At 38.7% G+C, this 25,936-nt stretch overlaps 1 protein-coding gene across 1 annotated transcript in view; it reads left to right on the top strand.

Moving 5' to 3' along the window:
- Positions 1–25,936, top strand: part of LAMA1 (laminin subunit alpha 1) — a 101,569-nt gene that overhangs the window by 27,651 nt on the left and 47,982 nt on the right. Inside the window, exons 5-21 of the mRNA XM_065752656.1 lie at positions 1,381–1,560; positions 4,469–4,558; positions 4,984–5,101; positions 6,463–6,641; positions 8,126–8,231; positions 8,699–8,859; positions 13,232–13,372; positions 13,995–14,168; positions 15,804–15,905; positions 16,673–16,884; positions 17,666–17,777; positions 18,670–18,780; positions 19,519–19,646; positions 20,237–20,323; positions 20,691–20,902; positions 21,393–21,499; positions 25,524–25,704. Coding sequence (XP_065608728.1) covers positions 1,381–1,560; positions 4,469–4,558; positions 4,984–5,101; positions 6,463–6,641; positions 8,126–8,231; positions 8,699–8,859; positions 13,232–13,372; positions 13,995–14,168; positions 15,804–15,905; positions 16,673–16,884; positions 17,666–17,777; positions 18,670–18,780; positions 19,519–19,646; positions 20,237–20,323; positions 20,691–20,902; positions 21,393–21,499; positions 25,524–25,704 — 2,401 coding nt within the window. The remainder of the gene's footprint in view (positions 1–1,380; positions 1,561–4,468; positions 4,559–4,983; positions 5,102–6,462; positions 6,642–8,125; positions 8,232–8,698; positions 8,860–13,231; positions 13,373–13,994; positions 14,169–15,803; positions 15,906–16,672; positions 16,885–17,665; positions 17,778–18,669; positions 18,781–19,518; positions 19,647–20,236; positions 20,324–20,690; positions 20,903–21,392; positions 21,500–25,523; positions 25,705–25,936) is intronic.

Raw genomic sequence — 25,936 nt, 5'->3', positions numbered from 1 at the left:
ACCTGATCTATACTGCTTGAAAATCTGCTTACAGAGATTTATGTTGTGAAGTGTCAGTTTGTGATAAATTCCAAGGTTAAAACTACAAATGCTGGGCACTTAAGAAGCACAAATAATGCAAACATATATAATCCAAATATGTCAGTATATATAAGCCGTATGTAAATAATATATTAGCCAAATATAGCAGTGAAAATGGGGAATTATTCTCTCTTTTTTTTTTCTTAACATTTTAGTATCTATCCATACAATTTCTTCCTTTTCCTGGTAGAAAAGATTCCTCTGTTTAAATTACAGTGCATTTTTACTAAATTCCTACTGGTCTAGCCAGAGGATAGGTTTAGAATTAAGATTTTACTTTTCATTGCTTGAAAACGCTATTGATGAGCAGAGAGAATATGTATTCCCAGAGAAGTGGAGCTAGAGGCAGGAGAGACTATCTAAAATGAAATGGCATGTGTCATGGGAAATACTTGACAGTAGTGGATAAAATTAAAAATAAAAATTCAAGAGTAATATGTGAGACAAAATTGCTCTGCATAAATGAGTGTATGCCTCACACTTTAAAATGCAGCTGATGAACTCAGAGGATGACTCTTGTGATGGACATTAGGTGTACTCTTTGACATCTGTTTGAGGCATGTTGTTCTCATTTTGCACTTTCTCCCTCAAAATCAAGTACAAACCATGTAGTCTTGAGTTGCTTTGGAAAGGAGCAGGGAGCTGTTGCTAAAATAAATTACACAGCTTGATACCAAAAGCCATCTTACTGGGGCCAGCGTGGGATTGTATGAGTCAAAAAGATGGAGACCAGATGGATGGTTCTGTAGTGGCAGTCTTCTGCTTTCTGTTGCATCTGAGTTGTGGCTTCCCACTGTACTGTCAGCAATAAGCTGAGCATTCCTTGATGACTAGGCAGCTCTGTCCCAACAGGATATAGGATTAATGTCTCCACACTGAGTGTGTGCTCAGTTGTATTTTAGAATATTTACAAATAGTGTAGGAAAAATCTGTAATGAGAAAACCATGCTTGTGGCCAGAGTTACATGTCCCATGTCAATAAAGAAGAGGAAGGAGGACCTGGGGAATTAACAACTAGTCTGTGGTATGATTCTTCTCCTTATGCCATCTCCACAAGTCCAGGAGATATGAGACTTCATGGTAAGCCAAGAGTGGTGGTTTCAGAATCATGTAAGTAAGGAAGCAAGAATTCTACCTGCAGGTAGAGGGTTTCAATAATTCCAATTAATTTAACATCTCACTATCACGAGTTTCTGGAAAACAAGCTTAAGTCCTATGTGTGTATTTCTCACACTGAGATGTTTGTTGTTGTAAATGGGTCTCAGTTACGTTTATGATTGATTCAGACCCTCTTCCTAGATTCACACGTCTCTGATCAATGGCAGGCCTAGTGCTGATGATCCTTCACAAAAGCTTTTGGACTTTACTTCTGCACGGTACATTCGACTACGACTGCAGCGTATCAGAACCCTTAATGCTGACCTCATGACTCTCAGCCATCATGATCCAAAAGAACTTGACCCCATTGTTACCAGAAGGGTAAGCTGATTGTTCAGAAACACTGTTCAGTATATCAGGATGGGGCAGCATTTTCTGATCATTGAGGAAGTACTTGAACTTTGCCATCCACTGAATAGATTTGAAAGATTGTTAACAGATTTTTGCCATCCCTCTGATGTTACTAAAAATGATACTTTGCCAGAGACAACATTACATATATTTAAAGATGTTTAATTTTGTTTGCTTTTTGTTTTATTAGCTCAAATGACTTAAGGTAGGAAGAGTACCTCTAATGCCCTGTGAGGAAAGAAAAAATTGTGTTTTGAGTGTAATTTGATGCTGCTCTTTATGCAACTGCATTATATTTTCCAGTATATTAAGGATTTCAGTTCACAGTGGTCTGATTCATGAAAGGAATTATTTGAAAATCTTGCCATGATGAATTTTGATGTGTTATGAAAACTTTCTTCGTGTTTTTTTTAAGGCATTTTAATCAATTGTTTTTAAGACCAGGAATAATAGTAATACAAACTGCTTGAGAGTTTTAACTGGTCTTTACACATGTGATTTTCAAACTGGGGAAACTGAGACAGCAGAATACTTTGTCTGCTTCAACATCTCATGAAAATTTGGTTTTGGTGCTCCTAGTAACAGTGCCTGTCACAATTAAATTTTCTTCTGTATTTCTGCTTTATATTTTACCATTTTGATCATCTTCTTAATTTGCCTGAAATTGGTGAGCTAATTGATCAGTAGCTTCAAGTTCTTCTATGCAGGTAGACTTTCTGACAACATAAAAATATGAAGAATGTTTATTTGCCCCTTCTCTTATATGTTTTGTCTTCAAGAACATCCATAAGCAGCTAGCTAGAGTAGAATCCAGAGTCCTCCCCACTTTCACAGCAATCTGGCTCTTGCATTTGTGGCTTCCCTGATAAAGGCAACCCTTGTGCAGAGATGCTGCTTCTTGTTGAACTATTATACATGCCGCAGTGTGACTGTGCTGAGGAGGAAAGTACAAGTGTATCGTGCTATGAAATCTGGTGGAGTAGCTGAGTATAGTGGGTAGAAAGGAACCTGTTTCTTACCAGGCTTTGGTAGGTATTTTCAGCAGGCAGCCCCGCTCTCAATATGGGCACAGGTGCCTGTTCAGCTGCAGAATCTCTGAAGCAAAAAAATCTGGATGATCTGCTCATTCCATCTGCTTCATGTGGGAGCTGCTAGCATGAGGACTGCATGGACAGAGGTCTGGACAGCTGTTCCAGCTGTGCTTTGCTGGGCATAAGAAAACGGTTAACACAAGGGCTAAACTGATGAGGTATTCACATCGTGCAGCCTTGTAGATATTTGGATATGTTGATACTATTGTGGTATCAAGAAATATACCCCAAAAAGGGATGTTTGACATGAAATCTTACAAGCATGCAGTTTACATGGGAAACAAGGGTTCTGAGAATAAATATTCCCCTTGGTTTCATAATGTACACTGTCGTGTAATCCAAGGCTTAGTTCTAGCCCAGCCAGCATGACTTAGTGCAGCTTCACATGTAGAACTACACGTTTCCATCTCCATAGGGTGTGTTTTATTGGGTCAGGGTTCCCAAGTCCTGATATCTCACTCAGCGTCTCACATACTGTGCAACCAATGACAACGGAAGAAATCATCCAGCTTTCTGGATTCCATTTCTGTTCTTTTTGAATACATGACATCTGGTTGTTGATACAGTTTTATCAGTGTTCTCATATATAATCTTGCAAAATTGCTGAAGCAGAACTTCTCTAAGTGTTTAACAGCAGTTTTGTTTCTGTATTTAATTTCTTTATTTATTTTTCTCTGTGGCATTTTGTTACTATTGGTCTCTTGTTCAACTTCAAGCTGCACACAGCTGCTGTGAGCCGCACGCAGTGTGAGTTTTAAGAAAACAAGATAAAAGGGAAGAAGTGGGAAATGGAGTGAGCTTCTTAGTTCTCCTCCTACTTTCTCCAGTCTGGATCTTCTTCTCCGTAGTTAAGGACTTAATGCTCATGAATTTATTTATGTACTGTAATCCAACACCATAACGTTTAAAAAAAAAAAGACTAAAATGCTAAACAACATAAACTTCATAAAGGCATTAAAAATTCAGTATACAATTGAAGAGGCTAGTTTATTCCAACTCTAAGGTCCTTCAAAAAAATAACACTCCATGAAGTCATCAGGTCTGACCACCCAGGACCAACTCTTCATCCTGAAGCAGATGACATCAGGGTTGTCTGAGAATCTTTAACTTTTTGCTTAGAAGTGTACACAAAAAGTATTTCTTCCCAGGATACCAACAGGCCAACCATGTTGATAGTACAGCTGTAACTGAACCCAGATGGTCTTTCCTGCCTCTTCCTTGCCTTGCAAGTTAAATCCTTTCCTTATGCAGGCTGCTTTTGCTCACCACATGGCAGTATAAATAGATTCTACAGTACTGTTTCACTGACTCTTCAGCTAAAAATTTGGATAGAATAATACACTACTTGTCTGGAAGAAAGTGCACAAAGTGTTTTTAAGGTAGGGGAGAGATCCCATTTTAGGAAAGCATACACTGACTTTACAAACTGAAATTTCAAAATAGCAATTTGTTATGCTTCATTGCCTTCATAGGGTGAAAAAAAAGGCTCTTCAATAAGCAAATTTTGGCTTAAGTCACTTTTGGAGTTCCTCAGCTTTCTTGAAGCCTAGGAATTGTGTGTACTTAAGAGTTAATTGCTGTTTTGAATCACTGAGTAAAAACACAGGAAAAAAAAATCACTAAATGGAAGGCTTTTCCAGGTAACAGAAATTCAAAGTCTCTTGTATTTTCTTAGCATTTTTCTAGACAAAAATTAGTAGCATGCTGTCATTTTATTATCTAGGACAGGAGACAGAAATACATATAAATGTATTCATCTTTTTTTTTTTAATCTTTGATTTTTGTAGTACTACTATTCAATAAAGGACATCTCTGTTGGTGGCATGTGTATTTGTTATGGACATGCTCGAAGCTGCCCTCTGGATGAAATCACGAAGGTATTCTTTAATCTCACTGATCTATTTTCACGAAACAACTAGTCCAACTTGCCTAAGGTGAATGTAAAATAGGAGTCTAAAAGAGATCTTATTACATAATGGTTACGAATGCTTTGCTTTAATTTTCTTCCTTAGCTTTGTAAGGGTATCTGGGTCTCTGGTAGTTTTTGAAGTGAACTATTTTTCTTTGATGTTGAAATTGAACCATTTGAGAGGTGCTACAAGAAATGTGCTTTGCAACACAGGAATGTTGTCCTTCCTTTCATAGGAAGGCTACTTCTCAGTAGCTGATATAGGATGGTTGTAAAGCATTTGTCATTGACATTTTTTGGAGTAAATCTGCTATTAGACAGACTGTTGGGTACATCGAGAAAATTACCCATTTAAAAGTATTTAAAGATTTATTTATTTATTTATTTTCTTAGAAATTGCAGTGCCAGTGTGAGCACAATACATGTGGTGAGAGCTGTAACAGGTGCTGTCCTGGGTACCATCAGAAACCATGGAGACCAGGAACCATCTCTGCTGGAAACAAATGTGAGAGTAAGTACACACAAAGGTTTAGATAAATTCATTCAGGCTTATTATTTTCTTGCTGGAAGTTGCTTTTCATAGAGAACTGCACCAATTCTCCAGAGCATCCAAAAGAAAGGCCTAACTTAGTCATGCTTAGATCTTTTTAAGTATTCTAACCAACCCAACTGCTAGTCTCATAGAAGTGTCATGTAATATAACTTTCAGAGAGGATCAGACAAAAGAGTCTTGGAGATTTATTATACTACTGTTAAAACTAGCAGCTTTGCATCAATCATTTTGTTAGCTAATTGAATTGCAGATTTCTTTCTTGATCATAAATTTCAGCAGATAAACAAAAACAAAACCAAACTTTGCTCTGACAACAAATGTTTTGAAATAAACTGCCCCACTACTTTTCATATTATTTGACAGGTTGACTTAAGCTGTGCTGATGAGTGTCTGAAGGGTCTGCTAGTGCATTTTCCATCTTTTGCGTCACTAATGCCTGGCAAAAACTGTAGATAGTTAAGAACCAATTAGATGAAATTTACAATTACAGATGGTAAAATATCTTCTTAGTAGAAAAGATTTTTAAACAACCCTTAATGTCAATGTTTGGAAAGTAGCAATTTTTGACTGGACTGAAAAGTGTCTTATAACCTCAGAGAAATGTGTACTTACGTATAGAAATTGTTGACTTCTTAGATTTTTGTCTAGAATAGGTTCATAGGTTAATAGGTTCATAGGTTCATAAGGTTAGAAAGGACCTACAAGATCATCTAGTCCAACCATCCTCCTATCACTATCCCTACCCAACTACTAAATCAAATCTCTTAGCACCTCATCTAAACGCTTCTTGAACAGTGCTAGGGATGGTGCCTCAACCGCCTCCCTAGGCAGGCCATTCCAGTGCCTGACCACTCTTTCAGAGAAAAATTGTTTCCTCAGGTCTAATCTAAATCTTCCCCGGTGCAACTTGTGGCCATTCCCTCTCGTCCTGTCATTAAGAATGCAGGCAAGAGAAGAATTATATGGATTTTCCTTCATAATGCAGAGGACAGAATATTTAAGAGCAGTCAGTAGTGATAGCGTACATCACTATTGGCATCACTCCTCACTGGAGCATGATTTACAGAATACTCCCAAAAAGGATGTGATTAAAGCAGTGACAGTATTTCTGAAATGTGCATACTTGCTAAGAAACAGAATGTATTTGAGACTGCTGAAGCATACAGCACAGTTAATGGGAAGAAAACTGTACTTCTGAGATGATTTCTTATGCTCCCCTTGTAATTTCCACTTTGAAAAGTATCAGTGTTGTAGGAACTGCTACAGAACGTAAATAATTAAAAAATATGTTTTGGTTTTTTTCCCCTGTTCCTTCTTAGAGTGCAACTGTCATAACAAAGCTGAAGATTGTTATTACAATCAGAGTATTGCAGATCAAAAACGAAGCATGAACACTCATGGCCAGTACATAGGAGGTGGTGTCTGTTTAAACTGTTCTCAACATACTACTGGGATCAACTGTGAAATGTGTGCTGATGAATATTACAGACCACAAGAAGTAAGATTTGGAAAATAACATCCTAGTATTTTCATTAACAATAGCATGACATGACATATATTTCAGCTCATTTTGCATTCAAACAAATATTCTGTCCATTGTAGAATAACTGAAAACTGTACAGGAATTTTTATAGATTACACAGCACCAAAACTTCTAGAGAAAAGCATAAAATGCTTGTGTGGGTGTTCAGGTCTTATTGCTTTGAAAGAAGCTGCTGGAAAAGAAAAGAATAAGTAAATATGTTTTCCTAGAATGGAAATGTAATGGCTGTGATAGGCAACATATTTTTCCTTTGGATAAATCTCTAAGAAGTGCCAACATTAAAGAATCAATGTATTCAGAAGTGCCAAGATTGTGTCCTGTCCTATAACAACCCATTTCAGCCAGTGTAAAAAAGGCTCATTTCGTGGTTCTAAGGTCAAACTCTTGTTTCAAGAGATACTACAGCAAATACTCTTCTTCTTGATATGTTTATTGTAGAACATGTGGTCTCTGAGCTTACTTCCCAGTTGGTTGATTAGTGTCACTCTTTGGAAAAAAGACCTAAGTTCCAAGAAAGACATTTGTTATTATGTGACTCATGGAGTTAAGTTCCTGCGGTATTAGATGTCACCACAGACAGAGAAATTAAATTTCTGCCCAACAGGGTCTTACTACAGAAGATTTTCACATTTATTTGAAAGCCCATGATTTAGAAATCCAACATAAATAGATGCAGAGTGCAAGGGTGAGACTGTGAGAATTTGATTAGACAGCAGGGAGGGCCAAACCAAAGCAGGATTGTCTGAGATTAGCTAATTCACTTGTTGTAAGAAGCACTGAAGAATAGTATTCAGTCAATTCGTAGCCAACAGATACATATCCATGCATCTTCATAAATTTGCTTTACATCTGAAGTACCTCAAAGGAAAACTTTAGGTTTCCCTTATTAAAAAATAAATAAATAAATAAATAAATCCTCGCCATAAAATTGCATTGCCTTGTATTTCAAAGATGTGCAGACCGTGAAGTTGGTATAAATCTTCATGAATAGATAATCTGTCCTCCCACTGAACACAGAGCCAAGGATTTCTTTTCATTTCCTTCCTCTTTGGACCGGAGTGTCTTTGCTAAAAGTACCCATTCTTGTCTTAAACATTTCCATAATCTTTGGCAAGCCATCACAGTGATTAATTGATGTCACGCTAAAAAAAATTTAGACTATATGTGTCAGGCTGCAACTTCCAAACATTAGTTACTCTAACTTTGTCTGTGCTATTGAAGACCAAATTTTGTTTCTATATCTTAGTTGTTTTCCTTGATTGCAATCCTCTGATCTTGTTTGCTGAAATTAAATGGATCGAGTCCCTTAATCTGTCGCTGCATAGCAGCATTTCTGATCTTCATTTGTATTAGTTTCACTGGTCTCAAACAAGATACAGATGTAACTATGTTTTCCAGTTAATAACTTGAGAATTTGACAGAGAACATTTGTTTCTTAGGTTTCTCCCTATGATGATCACCCCTGCTATCCCTGTGGCTGTGATCCATTTGGGTCTCTGAGTTCCGTCTGTGTTAAAGACGAGCACCAGTCTGATTCACAGCATGGTAAGAGAGCAGGAAATGTATTTTCTCCAAACTTCAAATCTTGCTAATATTTCTGGGCAGTGAAGGTATGAGGGAACAGTACCTTCTTGTCAGTGCCTGTCAGTTAGGTACCACTTCAGAACAATGGTAAATATTTAGAAAGGAGAGGTGAAAGGAATGTCAGGTTCCTGAATGAGGTCTTGTGTGGGAGGTGACAAGCTCTGATTGTGTGAAACAATGTGAAGGATTGAAATCTGATGTTGTTGCTTATGAATGCTGTTATAAGTGTCTCAAAGTCCATTCTGCTGCAGTTTCTGTGCATCTGATACTCTAAGCACAAAAAATAGAGGCTGACATTATGCCAAGTATCTAGGTGGAATGTAACACGGAATATAATAAAAAAAGGAATGCCAAATTAATCACATGCTCTGAGACACCTTGAATCCAGCATGATGCCCTTTCTTATCTGTTTGCTTTTGCTTTTCAAGGGACTCGTCCAGGTCAGTGTCGATGCAGAGAAGGTTACACAGGAGAAAAATGTGACCGTTGTGCATTTGGGTATCGGGGTTATCCAAACTGCTTGCGTTGCAACTGCAGCCTAATTGGTAGCATTAATGAAGATCCATGCACAGAACCTTGTCTTTGCAAAGTGAGTATCAAACTCTTATTTTTTGTTTAAAAGGCAACCTGTGGAATGAGTTTGTAAATTCACTTTTTTTTTTTTTTAGTAAGAGAAACGTATTCATTAACTAAAGACATCATTTCCTTTATAATTTATAACTTGGTGTGATAGTAGGGCCAACAAACTAAAACTTGAAATTACTATCTATACTCTGCATGTAAAAATGGTAAGTTATGTTGAATAGTTTGCTATGTTTTTGAGTATTCTGTATGTTTTTCTATAAAAAATTGTCCTGACTGGCATTAAAACCGAATATTAACTGCACTTACAAGTCTGAGAAAGCACCACAGAGAGAATGACAGTATACCTAGCTGGGTTTGTCTTTAACAATGAGCTAGTATTTCTCTTAAAAGCCACTAATCATATGTAAAGAAGGGGTGTGTTTTTAACATACGTATTTTGCAAAGTAACTATGCATTTGGGAGGAACTTTTGCAGCAACTAAATTAGACATATGTATGAAATCTGATTGTATTTGATTACAAAATATAAACCATCAAAAATTTTAACAAAAAAGACAGATTTTCCACCGCTGCTTTTATTTTTGGTAAATGTCCAATCCCCTTGTAATATCCTACAGCTGTAGTTTCTGCTGATCTTTATTACAAAGCTCTGTGTCAATATTTAAAGAAGTAACACACAATTTTTTGAACCAAATGTTAGTCAGTAGTTTATGTATTTGTTGCCAAGTATGACAGCAAGTAGGAGCCAAAAAACCCCATGGTTTCTTTGACAGATTTTCAGAAACTGCTTTGTTCTTTTGCATGTTTTATTTAATCCAAACTATGAAATGTATAAATAATCAGAGTCTCAAAAAAGAAAAAAAAAAAAGAAATAGTTTGAATGGATAACTTAAATGAGAAAAAAAGAGAAACAACTCTTTTGCCTGCTTTTGAGCTAGGGTATCACTGTTTTAGTTGTTGTAGTTGTTATGAAAAATTTGGTATAAACTGGGCAAGAAATGGTCTTGCTTCAAAGATGTGACCAGCACGAGCTTGGCATACAGAATTTTTTGGTCAGATCACTGAGAGTTTCACTAGCCATCAGCCCAATTACATTGGAGAAGGAAGTTGTGTGCTTCAAATATTAAATGAACGGGACACAGTTTCTAGTTTCTAAGACTGTAGGCTGTGTAAACTCAGTAACACATATGATTCCCCTTTACACTCTGAATTTCATAATATTTGATCATTTGCAAAACAGAGCTGTCACAGTCTAATACTATCTGCAAATTCATTAGATGTTCCATGTGTAGATGGAGAAAAGCTTCCTATTGAAATCAAATACTACTAATAAAAATATTTTTGATGTTACCTAAGATTTCAATTTAGAAAATTGATACAGCAGTGTACTGAATTCACTATACAAGGACAAAACAGCAATTGCAGTACACAGCTGAATCACAGTACAAATGTGGTTCTCATTTGTGAATGAATGTGGTCTTTAAATACTCACTGTAGTGCCAAAAGTCATATTTATATATTCACAGTACTGAGTGCCCCCAGTTGCTCAGAAGAAACACAGAAATTGATACCAGCTCAAGGTTGTTACTCTTTTCAAAATTCTTTTGTTATTTATTTATTTATTTTAGTTTTTATATTCTGTTTTGGTCTGAGCACCATATTCACTACCCTCCCATGTTAGCCTGGCTAATTTAAGGAGTCATTCACACTTCTAAAATGTACTCCAGGGAGAAACATTTTCACTAGTTTATCCACATAGCTGTTGCTATCTGTTTATCTAAAAGAAAGGATATCCTCCAGTTCCTTTTCTGTTTAGATAAAGTCATATGCAACAGTCACCCCCACATTGTCATCTGAGCTTCATGGGCATATAGCCCTTTCCTTCTCTCTTTTTCCATTGTAGAAGTTTAATCAAAGAGTCATATCCTAACCTTAAGGCTTTAGTCACAACAGCTCTTCAGGTTTTTAGTATTCATTAAGAAGAAGTCATTTCTTCCAGGTGATGTTACAGAGACAAAATGGAATGTGCTATCCAAATGTACCCTGAAAACAGAAATAAAGAAGCTGAAAAAAAAGTTATTACTTCTCTAAAACCCAAGATTCTAAAATCCCATTATTTCAGGATAATCTCAGATAATTTCCCTTTGTATGGTATTTTTCCTATTTTTAAGTATTGCTGGGAAACTGTTAGGTCAAGGCTCGAGCTGATGATGCACCACCTGGTGAAGAGGCATGGCTGGCCCAGAGAGTACAGGCACATTTTTTGCACCTGTGCTCTCCATGTGCCCAGTAGGGGTGGACCCAGGGTGGAGCCATGCTGGGCTCGTATAAGGGCGGCCACTGAAGGGGCCTAAGCTGTTTACTGTGCAGTATTGTACATCATGGGAGCCCTTTCACCAGTGGGGTGAGTTCAGCTCTTCTTTCTGTATGTTACTGTTGGCCTGCTGACAAGTACTTTACCTGTAAACACCAACACCTGTCAGAAATCTATTTTGCTTCTTTGTGCAGAATAAATACTGACAAATAGAAAGCATTCATCCTCCTTCTCTGTATGAAAGACAGAGGAGTCATCTTGCATTCTCTTGTGGTTTGTAAAACTGATCTGTATTTTTGGTTATAAAAACTCATAATGTTCCTCCTTAGAAAGAAGCTTTTTATGTAAACTTGATGTGCCAGATGCTGGTTCACAGATGTTGTCTGTTGGTAGCATCCCTACTAAAGGGCTCAGGTTTCTCTCTGGTAATCCTAAAATTTGTTCAGTAGAACCAAATCTAATGTAAGTCTGAAACCAGAAGTGGCTCTTCTGACTGAAGTGGGGGCACCTTAGCACCTACCTTAGTGTGGTAGGTGCTTCTGAGGGTGGAATTTGGTCTGTAGGCTTTGCTTTCAAATTGCACTACAGAGCTCATACAGGTTTTCTTGAAAGAGCAAAATGGATGTGCAGGACACTGTATGTCCTGATGTCTTCCTCACACGTATCAGGGATCTTTTTGAGATTCTCTGTAAAATCTTCTTTGCCTTTGCTGTTAATATGGTTTTGTGATTTTTTTGTTATTGGTATTCCTCATCATAATGTAATGTGAGGCACTGGGAGTTGAAGAGTTAATGCTCCAGTTCTGTGGACTGCTGAATTTCTGGGTACCTGTCTCTCAGAAGAGAACTACGTACTCCAGAGAACTTTGCATTCCCATTTTCCACCCAGCGGGAAAGATAAAACTGCATGCAAGTCTTGAGACATCCTCTTTTGCTGGTTGTCTCTTCAGTGGAGTTTCCCTAGCCATCTTGCCTTCAGTTTTCAGACACTCTTTCTCTCATTTTATTTTATTTATTAGCTTCATTTCCAATTATATTGTATTATACTGTATTTTTTATTCCAATATCTTATTTAGTTTTCCTTCTCAGATCATTGCTGCTGTTTTGTTTTTAGGCCCATCTTCCCACCCTCTCCCTTTTCCTTCCTTTCTAGTGTGTGGTTTCTCTACCCCATTAGTTACGGAACTGGGCCAAACCAGCCCACAAGCTGTTGACAGTGGTAAGGTTTTCTTGTAGTAGAAATCAAAACCTGAGACAGGATAGCGATGTCTTATCCTGATATGAAGTTATGATGTGGTCAGAAATCTGCCCCTGGTAGTGGGTCAGTGTTCTCCAGTGTACTGTGTAGAGATACACATTGAAAGCTATTTACAGAATTTGATGGTTATTTACTGAATGTCTTCTATACTTGTTTCTCATCAACTTTTGTTTAAACTTTTACAATAAATATTTGTACAGATGTTATGCAGTTAAAACAAGAAAAAATACTGAGTGCCCTGTTATGTGCTGTTACTTCTACCTATATAAATGCTACTTAGACAGGCATGTAGCATGGTGTCATAAAGTGCTCAGTTTGCATAGTGATGAAGCATCATGCCAGTGCTAGGAACTAAAGGGATGGTATGTGGTATTTCCATAGGAAGAGTTGGAAGTTGGGAAGAGATTGTTGTGGGGTGCAAGTATGAATGGGTGCTTGAGGAACCTTGAAACGGACTGTGGTGGCCTTAAGAGGCAAGCAGTGCTGTAGTCCACGCTAATCCTTCCAGAGTGAGCTAGAAATTCTAGCTACTAGAGGAACAGACAGACAAACTGGCAGAAGATTTTCAAACCCTATTGTGCTGAAATTTCAGTGGAACAGAACCATTACTAGTGTATATTTAGGTTTTGATGAACTAGCAAATTCTGATGAATTTTTCAGTTTAAGCTTTGAATCTTATAACAAGATTATTGAATGCTGGAATCTGTTTTCTAAGATTCTTAATGCTGTTATATCTAAATCCCATTTAAGCCACTGTAACTTTTACCATAATAATGCTGATATGAAATGTTATATGCCATTCACAGGAAAATGTAGAAGGTGAAAACTGTGACCTCTGTAAACCAGGATTTTACAACCTGCAAGAGAGAAATCCTCAGGGCTGCACAGAATGCTTCTGTTTCGGGGTTTCTGATGTCTGTGACAGCTTAACGTGGCCCATCAGTCAGGTATTGTATGATACATCAGTGACCTAATATACTTTTCCTCAGGCAGCTGCAACATGTACTTTGGTTCTCTTTGACATGCACCTGAGCTAACACTAAATTCTGGTATTTGTCTCCTTACAGAGGAATGGATTTGCAATATCATTTGTCGGTTCTGAGGTAGTCAGTATGTCATTTCATTGCAGGCTTTAGACCACTGGTTTGCATTAGTACCATAAGCATTGGCTGATAATTGTTAATGCACTGGAATTTTTTATTTTTTGAGATTGTTCTGCTGAAGTTTCTTTGTATGAAAATCTGAATCTCTGAAGAGATGAACCCAAATGTTTGCCTTCAGTCCTAAGCCAAGACTAGAGTGGCCTGTGGCAGTATTTCCATTACACTTGCTGATTTTATTGGAAGGATGAAAGTAAACTAGGAACATAAACATAGCAGATGTTATGTGGAAGTAGACAGTCCTTGTCTCATTATATGACGTTGGTACCATATTTGTGTGTACTGGGACTGAGTTAATGAAAGTCTGATAGATTCACTTACTCACATGAATATCTGGGGATGGGTTTAATAGCTACTTTCTCAGTGACACTGAGCCTGACTATACTATTATAACAATTATTTCTTGCAGATTTCAGACATGACTGGATGGCTTATTACTGATCTGTATAATGCAAGGAGTGTGCAACCTCATCGAAGCCAATTTGATGGACCCCATCAAATAAGCATCAACAACTCTGATGCTGTGAAAGTACTGAAACACACATACTACTGGTCAGCACCTGAACCATATCTAGGAAATAAAGTGAGTTCTTGCTTGGAGTAAAAACTCTTGATTTCCCTACATTAATCATGCTATATTGCTCTCAAAGCACTATATGTAAACAGTAGCTATATTTCTGCTAATTAGAATGTTTCCTTATGGAGATGTTTATATACCAAAATTCATCTCTTTGCCCCTTTTGTGTACAGCATAAAGCACTGTCCTTCAATTTAATGCTGTATTTCTATGCACTGAAGCATTCAAAAGTTGCTGTGAATTTTTTTCCATAGCTTGTGGGATGTAACAAAAATCTGAATGTGGTTGAAATATCCTCCTAACTTCTATAATTGCAAAGTACAAATAAAAGCCAGGTTTACCAGACTTCTCAACCTGTTCTTCAAATCATAGTATTCCTGGTACAAGATACAGTGCGGAATCCACTTGCTCTTTAAGCTCACACATCACACCACTTTGTTCTCAGCTGATCTTTGATTAACAATATATTGCCTTTTTCTTGGTTGTTTGTAACTTTCGTGCTCATGTTCCCTATACTCGTGACTCCTATCTCAATGCTGGTGCCCTTTGCACTTTGTCTGATACGCCAAACAAGACCACTAAATTCATTACATCTGCTTCTTTCCTATCTCCCATTTCAGATTTGTTAGTTTCCAACTACCCACTACTAGTTTTTGACCTGGCTATGTGAGATTTTTTTTTCTTTGCAAAACTGTCAGGGAATAGTTGAAGTTGGAAGGGACAGAAATACAGAAGTGCTGCCTGATATTTGTAGAGAAAATCCTGTGTTCAATTTTGCTCCTATTGCCTTCTGTACTATCACAGCATCACTAAAGACAGTGTTCTGTTCAGAGAAATTATAGATTGGGCCCTGGGCAGCCTCATCGAGTGGTTAGCAGTTCTGCCCATGGCAGTGGCTTGAAACTAGATGGTCTTTAAGGTCCCTTCCAACCCAAATGATGCCTGATTGTATATTTTTTGTTGTGCCTTCTCTTTCTCTCACACACTGGTGAAATTTCCCGAGCTGTGACTAGACTAAGCACTCACAGTATTTTCAGTCTTTCCTTGCATGAAAGATGCTTCAGTCACTTCACCATCTTTGTGGCCTTTTGAGGGACTCTCTCCATTACATTAACATCTCAAAAATGTATTCAAAATGAAGGCAAGTGTCAGAAGTATATCTTTAAGGAATAATTTTAAAGTTCACTGAAATTCTGACCTGACATACATTTAATGTAGGTTTAACTGCTAAAACTCTTTCACTTACTTTGAAGTAATCAGCAACAGATGTGGAATTATGGAGCATGATGGTGGAATATGGAATGTGAATAACTCCAGCGTGCTGTGCCCCTTGGCTAGGACAGTAGCATATACCTCTGCTGTTTGTTGAAAGACCTATGGGTGTTTTGCTGAAAGAGGGCACTTATCTAAATCATCTGTAGAGCCTTCAGCTGGCTTTCTCCACTGGAACAGCAAGAAGTCAGGACTTGCCCCTATGCTGATAGGACTTTTAATTTTTCTGTGGAAAATGGTGTTTGCAAGCCTATGTATTTTTTTTTTTTTAATTAGGGACAAATACATTGGACTTTCTCATTTCTCTTCTTTGTGTTGATTGGGGGTTGTTATATTGCTTTAAGGCTTTTTTTTTTTTTATTATTTCAGCTCACGGCTTTTGGTGGGGACTTGAAGTATACCGTGTCTTATGACATTCCAATGGAGAGTGTGGACAGTGATATAGTATCTAGCGTGGATGTCATCATTCAGGTGGATGGTTTTCAGCTGGCTACTATTCAAACATTATTACAAATTCATGTATAGGTTAAAAAAAAAAGAAAATAAAGTAGTATTTATGTAGCAATAATTTTTAATTCCTCCTTAGACCTCAATTTTAAACCCAGTTTTGAATGTCACTGCCAAGATTTTCTTGCTACTCAATTCTCTTATTTTCTGCTTTGTTTCTTTTAAACTGTAGGAAGATATTTCTATTTATAGTAAATAAATACCTAAATATTAACCTTGCTAAAAACATAGAGGTGGTGATTACTAGATGAGCAACATTCTGTTTAAAAAGCAACTACAATAAGCTGGAATAACTTATGTTTATGAAACAGATGAACATTCTTGCTGTTTGTTTACTTTTCAGGAGTTATGTTGCAGTTAAAAGCTAAGGCTCCACATGAAGTTCAGGCACCTCCAGAAAAGCTTTATTTTGTAATGCATAGTTATTAATAGAGCATAGAAGAGAAAGATTTTGTTTAGTAGAGGAGTTGGATTTTTTTAAATAATCCAATTATTTTCTAAAAGAACACCAAGTGTTTCTGAAGTCAATGTACCAAAAAAAGCATGGGATTGTAATCTTCCTGAATCCATAGAAAATACAGAACTTTATTTTTTAATTTATGTTTAACTTTTTTCTAATAAAAGGGATGTTCTTTTCCACATTACCTGGATGTGCATCTGACAATAAATGTAACAGCTAAATGAAATTTCCCTAGAAATGCAAAAAAATGTTTTCTGCCTTTTACTTTCAGGGCAACAGTCAGATTTTGAGCACAAGAGCAGCAGGTTTGTCATTACAGCCCTATGAGGAGTACTCTAATTCAGTGAGATTGGTATCAGAGAATTTTATAGACTTCAATACAAAGAAAGCTATAGACCGAGAAAGGCTGATGACTGTTCTGGTGAATGTGACTCATCTTCTGATCAGAGCTAACTACAACGTTGCCAAAAAAGCTGTGTACAGGTACGGGACACAAAATACTAAAATTAATCTATGAACTCATTTTTGAGCATCGCTTGTGGTGTCAGTTTTGCATTAATAATTTCTAGAAGAAATCATTTTTCATTGTATTTTTTTAAGACAAGTGTTGTCCACACTCACGTGGAATGTGCAGGAAGGGGCATGCAGTTGTTTTAGAGACAGGTAAAGCAGAATCATTGTTTTCTACTTTAAGGGAATATTCCCTAAAGCCTTATTGTATTGGTAGCTTTGTTAGAGAAAAATATCTTCTAAACTCCCAAAAGTATGCTTATTGTGGTGTGTGACAAGTTAATCCATCACTGACTATTAAGAACCTGCCAGTAAAGATACTGACTGTAATTTCTTTTAGAATCTCTTTGTAGATGTTCTGATGCTCATTTCTAAGGGAATGCGTAATAGGACAATTGGTCTGGAGTAGATTACCTGATTATTTCGTAGCCTCAAGTCAGCATTAGCAGTATCTTCATCGGTCCTTGCGGATCTCTCTTGTTCTCCCCATTATATCGGAATAAAATGTTGCTGATCTCACAGTTCCAGTGCTTCATCACTTATTTACTTACTTCCCTCAGCCTTATGAATAGCCTTTCTTCTTCATTTCCTAAGTTAGTAGCATTTAGTGTGGACAACATTATACCTGATAGCTAAGCACAAAGGAAGTTCACTTTGTAACTTGCACTGTGGTATGTCTCAGAAAAAAAAAACCAAACTGATTACTATCAAATTTTGGGGGGAAAAAAAATAATGTTTTCATGCTTGATCCTAGGTTGGACTCAGTGACCCTGGACAATGCAAGTGCAAATGTAATAGACCTTTCTTCAGCACCAGATGTGGAATTCTGTGAATGTCCTCAAGGTTACACAGGAATATCATGTGAGGTAACAGTGTTTTGTGTGTGCAAAATGATATCCTTTCTGAAAGGATCAGGTTTTAAAGGCAAGCTTCTTTTAATTACCCTGCCATAAAAGTATGTATTCTGTGGTGAAATGCTGTGTACTGTATACGATAGTGTAGATATTTTCTTCTAGATGCATTAAATGGGTTTTTAACTTTTTTCTTGAATTCTATTTGGTGTCGCTAAAAGATGATCATGCACATTGCAGCATTAGTGTTGCAGGGGGAGCAGTTGTAAAAGCACTGTGAAGGTGTTTCAGGCTTACCTGACTCACAAATAGCTCTTTTCCTGGTTCTGAATTGCTCAGTGCATTGCTGTTTTATGTAATTAGGTTTATGGAGGCAGTAAGAACGTTAGCAGGGAGGAATGCTAGTCTTTGGAAGTTAGCACAAGGGTCAAATATATAAAGCTATGTGGCATTTTATGAATCTGTGAATAGAAGATTGCGGAGGCAGAGCACCACCTGCAGAACAGCAGGAATTATTTTAACAAATAATTTCAGTATGCAGCCATGTGCCATAGTATCATTAATGATTCTGCAGATGAGATAGACCATCTGTTTTTTATTGTCCTGTAATAAAGAAATTCATATATTCAACTGCAGAAAACTGAACTTATGTGTCTCCAGGGTACAAAGGGCGGAATCAAAGTTTTATGGCACTAATTTTTATCTCCTTCCTCCAGTTAAAGATTAAAAAAAAAAGAAATTAACATTAGAAAAGAGTTGCAGTGACATCAGCAGAGTTGTAAGAGCATTCAGTTTACCACAGCGTGAACAAGTCAGTGGGTGGTTGGAAATGGACTCTTTGAAAATGATTTGATGCATAATTTTAACACACATAATGCCTCTGCTTTTTCTCCCCATTTCTTTTCAGTCCTGTCTCCCTGGCTACTACCGGGTAGATGGAATACTCTTCGGTGGTAATTGTCAACCATGCAAATGCAATGGGCACGCAACTGAATGTGATACTCAAGGTGTTTGCTTTGTAAGTTGTCCTCTGATGTGTTTGCATCTTAAACAACTGTTTAGGGATTAGGAGGGCATTTTGTCTGTGGGAGACAAGTTTATGGTGTATGTAAATTTCAAGCTATGGGTGTAAATTTTGTATTTTGCTTTCTTTCATTACTCGCTTACACTTTATATGTTCAGGAGACTCCAATAAATTGCTCTCCAATGAAGATTTTATTTCATTTTATCATTTCAAGTGTGGAATAATTAGAACGAAATAAAAAATTTCAATGTATATTGGCTGATAAAAATCTTGACTTTGCTTGCCCGAGTGGACAATAAAATTTGAGCAAAATTAAGCAGCATGAATGTAGTTTTGTGTATCTTCCATGGCGGACATCAATGGAAGTTGCATACTCCCTACTGAAGGGATCTTGGATCTCTCATGAAATTTAAAAATCTCACAAATGCAGTGTCTAAACACTAGCAAGAAATATATATGAAAATCATTGTTATATGTGTTTGCAATATGAGAAATAACTTCAAATTCATGTTTAAATAATGTTCTGTAATGTAAAGTTACATTTTAGAATTTAGGAAAGAAAAAATTAGCAACTGTTATAATTTGGTTAAGAAAGAAAAAAAATTCAAAGTTGTTCATGGTTGTTTCCTTGAATCTGCATGCTGTATTGCACGCAGATTCCTGCAGATATCCCTCAAGGGAGTGAAAAACCATCAAAAGTAAACATGAAAAGTTTTTTGTCATGTCTCCCAGGCTTGTCAGCACAACACGACAGGACCTTTTTGTGATCAGTGCTTGCCTGGCTTTTATGGAAGTCCATCCCAAGGAACTCCTGAGGACTGCCAGCCCTGTGCCTGCCCTCTGAGCTCCGCTGCAAACAAGTAAGCTGCATGTTTCAGATTTTCTGCTGCATCATTAGCAAAGTCAGAATGTGTGATTAAGAAGAATGTTGTGAAATCTAAAAGAGAAAGAGAGGGAACTCTCTTCATTTGAGCCTGTGTCATAGCAACATTGTCTTGTCAGGTTGTCATTTGACACATACACTAAAGCAGGCTGAGTGAGCTCATGTAGTTTGTACACAAAGTATAAAAAGAAATACTTAGACCTGTCCTTGATCTTGGAACAAAATTAGTTATCTTTCATGTTTAGAAAACAACAGAAGGACAGAATTGTTATACTTGAAACAGAGGAGCTTGGTATGCATACTTGACAAATTTGCTAGAAGGGACAGGCTTTTAGGAAGTTTTAAAGTCTTCCTTTGAAAGAAAAGAAAGAACTCCAGAAGGTTTTCTGAAAATGGTATCTTTGTTTTGACATATTGTGATGTGTAAAACGTGGATGTTAACCCAGAGAAATGTGCAATTATGTGGTTATATAGATAAGTGCATGGATTTGAAGAGTAGGTATCGATGTTTGCAAATATATTGTGTTTCTGTGTCTTAATACTCATTTCCACAAATACTGTTTGTAGTTTCAGTCCTACTTGCCAGCTGAATGAAGGAGGTGGAATTGTCTGTGATAAGTGTCTTCCAGGCTATACTGGCTCCCGGTGTGAAAGGTATGTTAACTTTGGGTAAGGTATCTGTGGGTAGGGCAACTGTGTGATTCTCCTTACCAGCTCTTAATCATCCTGTCTACTTTAAATTGTTTATATCACATATACAAAATATTCCTAGTAAATTTTTCTTCATTTTGTCTTTGCTTGTAATACACTGACTCTTCAGAGCAAAATTTAATAGGTAATACTCTCTGGAGTGAGGAGAGTGTTTGATGTGATTTCATTTCAGCTGCATTCAAGATGCAGCTGGTTGGGATGCAAGGTAATTTAATCTAGACAAAGTTTATGAAGGTTTGGACTAGATTATCTTTTGTGGTCCCTTCCAACCTGGACTATTCTCTGACAAAGATTCAAATCTGTGGTGCAGGTGTGCAAATGGTTACTATGGAAATCCACTTGTGCCTGGACAGTCGTGTGTTCCTTGTGAATGCAATGACAATGTGGACCCTCAAGAAGAAGATCATTGTGATGCTGTCACAGGGCAGTGCTTGAAATGTGTGGGGAACACAGCAGGACATCACTGTGAAAAGTGTGCTGATGGGTACTATGGAGATGCAGTGACTGAGAAAAGTTGCCGCGGTAAGCTGTTATTATTACTCTGAGAACATAAAGAACAGAAAACCATGGTCTGCTTGCAGCAGAATGGTTAGGAAGATAGATGTATTTTGCAAAAGATCTATCCTTCAAGTTGTGAGTTGATAAGTGCAGACTGAAAACTATGGGTTTTGTTTAGCCTGAGGATGGAATATATCATGCTAGGGTCTGACACTTCATATTTCTGAAACCTTCTGACTTGCTTAATGCTCCCCCTCCAGTGACTATAGTTATTTTCTGCTTCTGAATTTTACATGTAAGTTTGTTTCTTCAATTTCACCAAATTTATCTCCTCAGAGTTTGTTGTTTTTGTATTTGCTTAGCATGTAGTATGTTTTTTTGATGTTGTGTGTTAACATCAGTAGGATATAGATGAACAAATGAAATGCACTTTATGTAACAAATTTGGAATAGTACATAATACAAAAAATAATGTTTTTTTTTAATATGCATTTATTCTTTATCTAAACATAAGCCTGCGAGTGCCACGTGAATGGTTCCCTTTCAAGTGTCTGTCATCATGAGACAGGCATCTGTCCCTGCAAGTCAAAAGTGATTGGACAAAAGTGTGACAAGTGCTTGGTAAGCAGATACATACCTGTTCCTAATACCTGTGGTTTTTTTCATATCTTGGTCTGCCTGTTGTAAGGATTGTAAAGGCAAGAAGATGAGCATGAACAAGGAAGTGTTACTAAAAGAAGGAAAATAAGTGATCACACATCTTTGAAGATCCTAGGCTTGCAGGGAAGGAACTCCAAAAAGGAGGATCTCCAACAAGAGATCCTTCCTCAGTGGCAGTCAGCCCTTAAATGAGGTCTAAGAAAGGTGGAGCCTGGCTCTACCCCTTCCAGTCACACAGGTGAATCACCTTCCCCTGTGCCCCCAGGGCTGACCAGATCTTACCTTCAGGTGCTCATTCAGTGGTTCAGACCATGACTCAGCAGTTCCCATAGAGCTGTTTATCTGCATACAGCAGCATCAGTATGAGGAAACACAAAAGCAATGTTCTGATTGCTTAAAAGCTTGATATCAAAGATTATTTCACAATTTTCTGGGAATTTGAATTCATGTTTGCTGTGTAGGAAACCGAAGGTTTTTGATCAGTTTGTTTAATACTTTCATTTATGGTTTTGGCACAAAATTGTTGATGGAATCCAAAATAGCTCAGAAGTGTTTCAGGGAAAAGAGATGATTTTCAGTAGTATAAAATACAATGTAACTTGGAATCTAAGAAGAAAACTTGTGTGGTCTGGAATGGACTGAGGAGGTAAAAGTCTTCAGCATACTATTGGACTATTGGAGGCCTCTGCCTCCTGTGTGGTGCAGCTATAGAAAAGGCAAATGTAATTTAGGACATGCCATTGAGTTATTTCCATCAGAGACAGACAGTCATAATATACCAGTAAGGTCATATCTAGGTTCTTGTGTAATATTCTGATCACCCTTGTTCAAGCAGGATGAACTTCTGCGATGCTATGAACTCAGACTAGAGCAGATACAGAGAACAGCAGCAAACAAATACATCCAGGGGTGTGTGGAGCTGTTGTTGGAGAGGAGAGGAAGGTTTATCTAGACAGGTTTTTGTAGTTGCAAATTGTGAAGCTGTGACTCAAGCCTCCTTATAAATCAGGCTGTTTACGCTGGTGTTGCACTGCCTGAAAGGGTGCAATTGTGTTTGCTGCCTGCAAAAAAAACAAACAAAACTAAACACCACTAACAGACCTGAAGGCATCCGTGCAGTGCTTCTGCAAAATGAACTTACAGAATCACAGAATTGTAGGGGTTGGAAGGGACCTCAATGCCTTCTTCACATCTGTCTTTAATAAACAGGACAGTTATCCAAATGGTACTTGCCCTGACCTGGAAGTCTGGGACGGGGTGCATAATGCACCCCCTGTGATTCAAGCAGAGACGGTCAGAGATCTTCTCCTCCATCTGAACTCCCACAAGTCCATGGGGCCAGATGGGATCCACCCAAGGGTGCTGAGGGAGCTAGCAGAGGTGATTGCCGAGCCACTTTCTGCCATCTATCAGCATTCCTGGTTATCTGGAGAGGTCCCACAAGATTGGAGGCTTGCCGATGTGACTCCCATCTTCAAGAAAGGCCGTAAGGAAGACCCGGGGAACTACAGGCCTGTCAGCCTGACCTCGGTATCAGGGAAAGTTATGGAACAGATGTTATTGAGGGAGATCACACGACACGTGCATGGCAATAAAGGGATCAGACCCAGCCAGCACGGGTTCACCAGGGGCAGGTCGTGCTTGTCCAACCTCATCTCCTTCTATGACTGGGTGACCAGACAGGTAGATGAGGGAAAGGCTGTTGATGTAGTCTACCTGGACTTCAGCAAGGCCTTTGACACGGTCTCCCACAGTATTCTCCTAAGGAAACTGGCAGCCCGTGGTGTGGACAGGTTCACTCTTCTCTGGGTGGAGAACTGGCTGGAGGGCCGTGCCCAGAGGGTAGTGGTTAATGGAGTTAAGTCCAGCTGGCGTCCTGTTACGAGTGGTGTCCCCCAAGGGTCAGTTTTGGGGCCCATCTTGTTTAATATCTTTATTGATGACCTAGATGAGGGAATTGAGTGTACCCTCAGTAAGTTTGCAGATGACACAAAGCTGGGAGGATGTGTCAAACTGCCTGAGGGTAGGGAGGCCCTTCAGAGGGATTTGGATAGGCTGAACAGCTGGGCTGAGCAAAATGGGATGAGGTTCAATAAGACCAAGTGCCGGGTCCTGCACTTTGGCCACAATAACCCCATGCAATGCTATAGGCTTGGGGCAGAATGGCTTGAAGAATGTGGAGAGGAAAAGGACCTGGGGGTGTTGGTTGATGCTCGGCTCAACATGAGCCGGCAGTGTGCCCAGGTGGCTAAGAAGGCCAACAGCATCCTGGCCTGTATTAGAAATAGTGTAGCCAGCAGGAGCAGGGAGGTGATCATCCCCCTGTACTCAGCTCTGGTACGGCCGCACCTCGAGTACTGTGTTCAGTTTTGGGCCCCTCACTACAAGAAGGACATTGAGGCCCTGGAGCGTGTTCAGAGAAGGGCAACAAAACTGTGAGGGGCCTGGAGCACAAGTCTTATGAGGAGCGGCTGAGGGAGCTGGGATTGTTTAGTCTGGAGAAGAGGAGGCTCAGAGGAGACCTTATTGCACTCTACCACTTCCTGAAGGGGGGTTGTGGTGAGGTGGGGGTAGGCCTCTTCTCCCTGATAAGTAATGACAGGACGAGAGGGAATGGCCACAAGTTGCGCCAGGGAAGATTTAGATTAGACCTCAGGAAGCATTTCTTTTCTGAAAGAGTGGTCAGGCACTGGAATGGCCTGCCTAGGGAGGTGGTTGAGGCACCATCCCTAGCGCTGTTCAAGAAGTGTTTAGATGAGGTGCTAAAGGACTTAATTTAGTAGTTGGGTAGAGATAGTGATAGGAGGATGGTTGGACTAGATGATCTTATAGGTCCTTTCCAACCTTATGAACTTATGAACTTACGAACTTATGACCTTTAAAGCTCATCGAGTCCAACCCCCTGCCAAAGCAGCTCCCTAGCCCAGGTTGCACAGGTAGGCATCCAGGTTGGTCTTGAACTTCTCCAGAGAAGGAGACTCCACCACCGCTCTGTGCAGCTGTGCCACTGCTCCGTCACTGCACTGTGAGGAAGATCCCATGTACATTTGTGCAGAACTTCCTATGCTTCACTTTGTAGACATTTCCCATTGTCCTATCACCACACACTGCTGAGAAGAGTCCAGCCTCGTCGTCCCTTTGCCTCTCACTTCTTAGATGTGGATCAGATCCCCTCTGAATCTTCCTTTCTCAAGGCTGAACAGACCCAGGTCTCTCAGCCTTTCCTCATAAGAGAGGAGTGTTCCAGGCCTTTTATCATCTTTGTAGCCTTCTGCTGGACTCTTTCCAGGATATCCCTGTCTTTTTTGTACCACGGAGTACTTTTTGTACCAGGGACACAGTACTTCAGGTGAGGCCTCACCAGGACAGAGTAGAGGGGGAAGATCACCTCCCTTGACCTGCTGGCCATGCTCTGGGAATATCTGAAAAATGCAATTAGGGATAGTAAATACATTGTGGCTGAACACCAAGAAAAAGATTCAGCTAAAAGGCAGGCTTGTTACAAGAACAAATAGGTATTCACTGGTGAGACAAAACAACAGTCTTTGCTGAGTATGGAACTGACTCAAAGACTCCAGCAGAAAGACTGTGGCCAGTTACTGCCCTTGTGCCAGCTGAGCTGAAAGCCTTTCAAATTACATGTACCACAGGTCACTGACACGCTCTGTTCTGCTCTTTAATTCACAAAAATCTGCGATTTGTCAGCTCAGCCTACCCTTGCCCTCATGAAGATCTTTAATTAGAAATAATGTCAGAGTTTAAAACAAGTCTCACTAATGAGATTAGAGGACCATGAGATCATTTCAGTTTTCATTTCTTCACCCAAATGCATACTTGTCTGTAGCTAGGAACAGTGAAGAGATGAGGCCAGATACTCATCCCATAGCAGTCACACACAGTTGATCAATGTTCATACAGGTCAGATGGACAGGAAAGTAAACGATAGACTTGAGGTACTCTAACATATCTCCTTCTTGTCCAACAGAATGGCTTTTATGGTGTGCTTAGTGGACTTGGCTGTATTCCCTGCAACTGCAGTCAATTTGGCTCCATCTCTGAGGACTGTGATCATCAGGGGCAGTGCCATTGTTTACCAGGAGTGGCTGGAGAGAAGTGTGATCACTGTGCTCATGGCTTTCATTCATTGCAGAATGGTGGCTGTACACGTAAGCTGTAATCCATGATTCTTTCAGGGGTTATGTGAAATTTCAGCAATGTATTTTGTGTTATCAGAACAACTGAACATTGCTGAAGTATAACTATTCCAAGAAGTCTGGAGAATGGTTTCCCGATACTTTGATTAAGCTACGGAACAAGTTACTATTGCAAACTTCTTCCATATTTTTTTCTGTTTAAATTTTCCAAACTATGGTTTCCTCCTTGATAAGGAAGGTTATT

Source organism: Cyrtonyx montezumae, unplaced genomic scaffold (assembly GCF_038088225.1).
Source record: "Cyrtonyx montezumae isolate F1298 unplaced genomic scaffold, pur_monq_1.0 scaffold_8, whole genome shotgun sequence".
In the NCBI taxonomy this organism is placed as follows: domain Eukaryota; kingdom Metazoa; phylum Chordata; class Aves; order Galliformes; family Odontophoridae; genus Cyrtonyx; species Cyrtonyx montezumae.
Note: the sequence above shows the minus strand (reverse complement) of the source record. Positions and strands in the feature narration are given on the sequence as shown.